General features: G+C 47.5%; 1 protein-coding gene across 1 annotated transcript; it reads left to right on the forward strand.

Moving 5' to 3' along the window:
* The first annotated feature begins 204 nt into the window (after positions 1 to 204).
* On the forward strand, positions 205 to 7,191 carry LOC135706971 (uncharacterized). The gene is made up of 4 exons (XM_065228660.1): positions 205 to 327; positions 381 to 2,916; positions 3,150 to 6,976; positions 7,030 to 7,191. Exons 2-3 carry the CDS (start codon positions 597 to 599, stop codon positions 6,839 to 6,841), a joined length of 6,012 nt encoding a protein of 2,003 aa, XP_065084732.1. The 5' UTR covers positions 205 to 327; positions 381 to 596; the 3' UTR covers positions 6,842 to 6,976; positions 7,030 to 7,191.
* Positions 7,192 to 7,811: the final 620 nt, after the last annotated feature.

The raw sequence follows: 7,811 nt of genomic DNA on the forward strand, positions 1-7,811 counted from the left end.
TTTTAAAAACAACCCAATTCTTGATCACTTGATCAACTCCGAGAGCCGGATAATATTGTATGTATAACGAGTGATGCCACAAAGACAGACCAGCTGGGAGCCCGGCCACGCAACCGAGCATTGAAGCTGCGTTCTCCATGCGTGACGGTAGGACTAACTGTCAACGATGACAAAAGGAACGACGAACAATGATATACGGGCAGACGCCAATGAAACTATTAATATAACGTGTTCTAAGAGAAAATATTGAATTTACTAGTGAAATTTGTTGGATACTGGAATTAAAATATTACCGGTTTATTGCAGATAAATAGAAATTTGGAATAGGTAATATATAGGTATTAACGTAAAAATATTACTCAATTACTGAATATGTTTAGGTCCAGGACCATCTGTAAAGCATAGTTGAAGTGAGCAGTGGATTCGAGTAATTGGGCTACTGAATCGTAAGTAAGGTTATGGAGGAAATTAACAGTTTATTAATTATTGTACACCTATTTTAGTTTTGAAGCAACCGATAATAAAGCTGTCGAAAGTCAGAACAAGCTCAAACGGATACCCTGCTCTCTCTGATAACATTCTTCAAAAGATTCAAAATGAGCGAAGGAGGAAACTCTTCCCAGGGAACACCGGAGGTGGACGCTTCAATGCTCGGCTGTGTGGCCTGCGACCGTCCCAATTCAGCCGACAACTTTGTCAGTTGTGATCGTTGTGAGGGCTGGTGGCATATGTCCTGTGCTGGGGTAACGGACTCTATAGAAGATTGTGAGTGGGTGTGCATCAAGTGCCTCCCTGTTCCTGCTCCGTCGATATCCGTCACTTCTACTTCTTCCGCGCGTCAAGCCAGACTGCAACTGGAACTGCGGCGGCTTACTGAAATGCGTGAGCTCGAGAGAATGGCCATGAATGTGGAACTCGAGCGCAAGTTCTTAGAACGGAAGTACCAGATGATGGAGAAATCCTTGCAGGAGGAAGAAGATGATCTAGAAAGTGCTCGTAGTCACACCATTAGGCAAGAAGACATGAAACGGGCTAAGGACATCGAAGATTGGGTCGAGAAACAATCAGCTGATTTGGAAGAGTCTGGTTCGATTAGAAGCCTTTCAGTGAAGTTGATGGTGAAAAAGTTAGAGAAGACGAAAATTAATCCCGGATCTGGTACTCATTCCAGGAAATCACCAGCCGTTATTGGTAATTCGGCCGATATCAGAGTAGGAACCAGAATTCAACTACCACCACCGCCTGTTTCCTCCGGAGAACAAGGTTCGGTGGATCTAGGAAAGAGAAAGGAATTGTTGCAACCCCCAGAAGACAAACCGTCTGATCTAACGTTCGAGCAAATTGCAGCTTTGCAGGACCATCTAGCGAGGTGCAAAATGCAGCTACAGCCAACGGCAAGTGATCCGAATCCGTACGGAATGTTGAAACCATGCGAGCCGGATGTCAGCAAAGGCGCTGTACCTAAAACCTGTTCGAAATCGGTTCGACCTGCGAAGGAGAGGCTGTCTTTATTTATAACCAAGCCAGCCCCCGGGAACGTGAATCCAGAAGGAAATAGAGAAACCAGTACTAAGCGTAAAGAGCAAAACCCCAGAGTAATCCTGCCAGAACACCTCTCCCCAATAAAGCAGCGAAATGCTACTAATGCACCGCAGCAACAACGCGCTCATGCGCCGCAGTGGATTACTGAAACAGAACCTCGTCTTCTGAGTTCACTAGCGCGTAGACCAAAAGAAACGAGTCAGGAACGAAACCCAACGAACCCAACTAGCGTACATGCGAATATCATACCCACGATACACGATGAGCAGCAACTAAACGAAATCGATCCGGTATTCGTGGGAAGCCAGCGAAGGACCCGCGCACGAGCTGCGGAACCACAAAACCTGCGAGAAGAAGGCTACGATATTGGACCTACACACCAACAACTGGCTGCTAGGCAAGTTCTACCACGTGACTTGCCAACATTTTCAGGAAATCCAGCTGATTGGCCCGTCTTTATTAGTCAATACGAGTACACTACCGATGCATGTGGGTATAGCGACGGGGAAAACATGGTACGCCTCCAACGGTGCCTGAAGGGCCCAGCATGGGAATCTGTACGCAGTCGTCTGATCCTACCGGCTTCAGTCCCCCTAGTGATCCAAACACTCAAAATGCGCTACGGACGTTCCGAGCTACTGATCGAATCACTAGCAGAAAGGGTGAGAACCGCACCTTCGCCAAAGGTAGACAAGCTGGAAATGATAATCGAGTTTGGTACTATGGTGCAGGCACTTTGCGATCATATTATCGCTGCACATCTATACGACCATCTTGCGAACCCCACTTTGCTGAAAGATTTGGTGGAGAAACTACCTGCCGAGTATCGAATGAGGTGGGCTGGACATCGTAGACAGCAAAGGGAGGTAAATTTGAAGACCTTCAGCGATTTCATGGAGGAGATCGTCAGCGATGCCTACAGCGTGTCGAACGTAGCCACTACTTTCGAACGATACAGCAAACAGGATCGCCCGAAGCCACGAGATCGGAATTTAATTCACACTGAAGCGGGGAAGGTGGATTGCTTGGTGTGTAAAAGAGAAGGACATCGCGTAAAGGATTGCAAAATATTCTCCGCCTTACCGGTCGACGACCGCTGGAAGAAGGTGCAAAGTTTGCAATTGTGCCGAACCTGCTTGTCGAATCACGGGCGAAGAGCGTGCCGCAGTACGAAACGCTGTGAGGTCGACGGATGTCAATATCGGCACAATCCACTCTTACATGCTTCCGCTTCGAAGTACAAGGGACAAACCAGCGAGTCGCATGTACAGTATCACCTCAACGAAGCATCCATACCGTCTTTACTTTTCCGCATACTTCCGATCACATTACACAATGGTCTCAAAAGCGTGAAAAGGAATTGGGCGTTACCGGGTACAAAAAGCCACTCTGCTTGAAGTGGACCGGTGACGTGACCAGGGAAGAACTTGACTCACAGCGCATCTCGATCCTCATCTCCGACTGCGGAAATTCTAAACGGTACAGAGTGAACGACGTTCGCACAATCCAAGCTTTGGATCTTCCTATGCAGAGTCTACCAATCAACAAGCTGATGAATATTTACCCCCACCTCGCTGGACTTCCTGTTCGAGGTTATCACAACGCAGTTCCCAAATTGCTCATCGGTGTCGATAATCTGCGACTGGCGCTTCCGTTAAAAACTCGGGAAGGTGTTACGGGTGGCCCTACGGCCGTCAAGACACGGTTAGGCTGGTGTGTCTACGGAGGTCAGCGTACTCAAGAACATCCAGAATACAGCTATCACATCTGTGAGTGTGGGGGAGAAGAGGCCTTTGACGAAGCCTTGAAGAAGTACTTTTCTTTTGAGGAGGCCGGAATTAAACCAACGGGTGCGGTAATGTCTGAAGAGGACAAACGATGTGCCCGAATATTAGAAACTACTACTAAACGAGTCGGCGAGAGGTTTGAGTCGGGGCTGCTGTGGAAATATGATAACTTTGAGTTCCCAGACAGTTACCCGATGGCGGTCAAACGACTCCAGTGTCTCGAGAGCAGAATGGCTAAGGATCCGTCGCTCAAGCAAAACATCTTGCGGCAGATTGACGAGTATCAGCAAAAGGGCTATGCGCACCGAGCGACAGCGGAAGAATTAGCAGAAACGGACCCTCGTCGCACATGGTATCTCCCCCTCGGAGCGGTGACCAACCCGAACAAGCCAGAGAAAGTTCGATTAATCTGGGACGCGTCCGCAAAAGTGGATGGCATATCCTTAAACTCGGTTCTACTAAAAGGACCCGACATGGTAACTCCACTGTGCTTCGTAGTCTTTCGGTTCCGACAATATACTGTAGCCGTAAGTGCAGACGTGAAAGAGATGTTCCATCAGGTCCGTACGAGAGGTGCGGATCGTTCTGCACAAAGTTTCCTGTTCCGTGACGACCCTTCGGAAGAACCTCAAGTGTTCCGTATGGACGTTGCTACATTTGGTGCGACGTGTTCACCAGCCATCGCACAGTACGTCAAGAACGCTAACGCAAGATCTTTCGAGAAGGAGTTACCACGAGCTGTTGAGGGGATAGTTTTCAATCACTATGTTGACGACTATCTGGATAGCTTCTCCACCGAGAATAAGGCGAAACAAGTTGCGTCTGAAGTTCGAGAGATCCACAAACGAGGAGGGTTCGAGATTCGGAATTGGTGTTCGAATAGCCCAACGGTTCTTCAGCATTTAGGGGAGAGTCAACAGCATCCGGTGAAGCAAATGTGTCTCGATGAAAAGGAGCAATCTGAACGCGTCCTGGGAATGCGTTGGATGACAAAGTCCGATGAGTTATGTTTTTCAGCTACGATGCGTGGAGATGTCGCATCCATCATCGAGAACGGCCACAAGCCAACAAAGAGACAGATTCTTCGGTGTGTGATGTCTCTCTTCGACCCACTGGGATTCCTCGCCCCATATTTGGTCTTCGGCAAGGTACTCATTCAAAGCGCTTGGCGTTTAGGAATCGGCTGGGATGAGAAAGTAGACGATCGGTTGTTCGAGCAATGGCGCAAATGGACTGAGATGATCGATCACATCAATAGCGTTCGGATTCCAAGATGCTACTTTCGAAAGACAGGGGCCACCAATTTAGCAAACGTTCAACTACATACCTTCGTCGATGCAGGCCGGGACGCTTGTGTCTGCGTGTCGTACCTTCGAGTTGTCAACGAAGATGGAGAAGTGGAAGTAGCGCTAGTTTCCGCAAAAACGAAGGTTGTTCCGCTGAAACCAGTCACTATTCCGAGATTGGAGCTTCAGGCCTGCGTGATGGGAACGCGTCTCGCAAAATACATTATCGACGGCCATTCCTACTCGATCAAAAAGCGGGTATTTTGGAGCGACTCAAGTGCAGCCCTCAGTTGGATTGGTGCGGATCCTCACAAGTACAGTCCCTATATAGCGTACCGAGTGTCCGAAATATTGGAAGCGACCGACCGCACCGAGTGGCGCTGGGTAGCATCGAAAGATAATCCAGCTGACGAGGCTACGAAGTGGGGAGCTGGACCGTATTTCAATTCCAACAGCATCTGGTACAGCGGACCTGAATTTCTATACTTACCTGAGCGAGATTGGAAGAGAGGTGATCCGGAAAAATCAGGAGAAGAAGAGCTACGAGCTTGTTACGTTCATCGGGAGATACATGTTCCCGAATGTATTGTAGACATCGAACGATTCTCGAAGTGGACGCATTTGCAACGCGTCATGGCATACGTTCACCGTTTCACCAACAACTGTCGCAATGTTCGCCTTAACACCAAGGTTCTTACGAAGAAGGAGCTGAAAATGGCCGAAAACTCAATTTTCCGACTAGTTCAGTGGCAATCCTTTCCTGACGAGATTATCACCCTGTCTACAAATCGTTTCCTCCCGTCAGAGCAACAACGACCGTTAGAGAAATCCAGCACTATCTACCAGGTCACACCAATGCTGGATGAATTTGGAGTTCTACGCGTGAACGGCAGAATCGCGGCAGCGCAATGTGCTTCAACTGATGCCAAATACCCCATCATCATTCCGAGGAAACATCGACTGGCAGCGCTTCTGGTGGATCACTATCATCGTCAACTCAAGCATGGCAACAAAGAGACCACAGTCAATGAGATTCGTCAACGTTTTCATATTCCGAAGCTTCGCTCTTTCGTGAATTTCGTCACAGCTCGGTGCAATCTTTGCAAGATACGGAAAGCACGACCGAGCATTCCACAGATGGCCCCACTTCCGCAAGCCAGATTATCACCATTCACCCGTCCATTCAGCTACGTTGGACTAGACTATTTTGGTCCCTTTCTTGTGAAAGTTGGGCGTAGTAAAGTGAAAAGGTGGATTGCGCTCTTCACTTGTCTGACGATACGAGCCGTCCACCTGGAAATCGCGAGCAACTTGACAACTGAATCCTGTGTAGCGTGCGTTCGTCGATTCGTGTGCCGTAGAGGATTTCCCGTTGAAATCCACAGCGATAACGGCACCAACTTTCAAGGTGCAGAGCGATTACTACGTGAGCAAATCAATACCAAGCTTGCGACTACGTTCACCAGTTCAACAACAGCTTGGCGATTCATTCCCCCGGGTGCACCTCACATGGGCGGCGCCTGGGAGCGAATGGTCAGATCCGTGAAAACAGCGCTGACGGCAGCCTATAACAATGAAAAACTAGACGATGATGCTTTGCACACGATGATTGTAGAAGCAGAATCCATAGTCAACAGCAGGCCGTTGACCTACCTTCCGCTGGACTCTGCGGAGCAGGAAGCAATCACCCCTAACCATTTCCTTCTAGGGAGCTCAGCCGGCGTCAAGCAACCAGTCGTGCAGTACGAAGATAACAACGCACTCTTGAAGCGATCGTGGGCCATGATCCAAGAACGGCTGAACTCGTTTTGGAAGCGGTGGGTACGGGAGTACTTACCCACACTAACTAGAAGAACGAAATGGTTTGGCTCGGAGAGGAATGTTGCAGCAGGGGACCTAGTAATAATCATAGATGATACCAGAAGGAACGGATGGACGCGTGGTCGCGTTTTGGAAGCCATAACTGCTGCGGATGGCAGAGTTCGGCAGGCGATCGTTCAAACGAATGGAGGTATACTCAGAAGACCGGTCTCCAAGCTTGCAGTTCTTGATGTGGCCAAGGAAGATGGAACCAAGGAGGCTCACTGGTTCCACCGGGGGGAGAATGATGCCACAAAGACAGACCAGCTGGGAGCCCGGCCACGCAACCGAGCATTGAAGCTGCGTTCTCCATGCGTGACGGTAGGACTAACTGTCAACGATGACAAAAGGAACGACGAACAATGATATACGGGCAGACGCCAATGAAACTATTAATATAACGTGTTCTAAGAGAAAATATTGAATTTACTAGTGAAATTTGTTGGATACTGGAATTAAAATATTACCGGTTTATTGCAGATAAATAGAAATTTGGAATAGGTAATATATAGGTATTAACGTAAAAATATTACTCAATTACTGAATATGTTTAGGTCCAGGACCATCTGTAAAGCATAGTTGAAGTGAGCAGTGGATTCGAGTAATTGGGCTACTGAATCGTAAGTAAGGTTATGGAGGAAATTAACAGTTTATTAATTATTGTACACCTATTTTAGTTTTGAAGCAACCGATAATAAAGCTGTCGAAAGTCAGAACAAGCTCAAACGGATACCCTGCTCTCTCTGATAACAACGAGAGAGAATGAGAGAGTAAGAGAGTTTCTGGATTCTCAAAGCCTGGTCTTGATCGACAGCTCGTTGTACGAGTCATTCTGTATACGATTTCTGGAGCGAACAGTTATTTCGCGGAAGTAAAAATGGCCTCCAAGCGTCACGACAATGGCGTGGTTGACGCTCTCCCCAAGTAAGTATTAAGTCGAAAGCAGAAAAGCAGGCGATTGTGTGACAAGTTGCAATTTTGTGAACCGATTACGATAACATTGCAGCTATTAACACAAAAAAAAAGAAGAAAAGAAAGATAAGCCGATTTGGTTATGGCAAAATGAAATGTTCTTGGCAAAAAAAAAAGTAAGCCGAGTGTCTAGAAAATGGCGATGAACATCACAGCGAATGACTAAAGGCAAAAAAGCAAAATAAGCCTGCGAGCAATAGACAAATGGCAAAAAATGAAGGTAAGCCATTTGAGACATAGCGGGATCTGTCTTTGTTATCGTTTATCGGATTCATAAATAGGCTGCGAATTAGAAAAAAAAGCTTCAAAGCTCATGACACATTGTGCAAATTTTCAGGAAGAGGAAGAGCTCCAAGTTCGACGC

This window comes from Ochlerotatus camptorhynchus, unplaced genomic scaffold (genome assembly GCF_037179485.1).
Source record: "Ochlerotatus camptorhynchus isolate MF236.1 unplaced genomic scaffold, CSIRO-AGI_Acam_v1.1 ptg000299l, whole genome shotgun sequence".
Lineage (NCBI taxonomy): Eukaryota > Metazoa > Arthropoda > Insecta > Diptera > Culicidae > Ochlerotatus > Ochlerotatus camptorhynchus.

Excerpts from the sequence above, each read along its gene's own strand:
- LOC135706971 (XM_065228660.1), top strand. The coding sequence starts at position 597 with ATGAGCGAAGGAGGAAACTCTTCCCAGGGAACACCGGAGGTGGACGCT. Across the intron at positions 2,917-3,149 it reads AAGGAATTGGGCGTTACCGG|TTCCCAAATTGCTCATCGGT; the intron begins GTACAAAAAGCC and ends ATCACAACGCAG.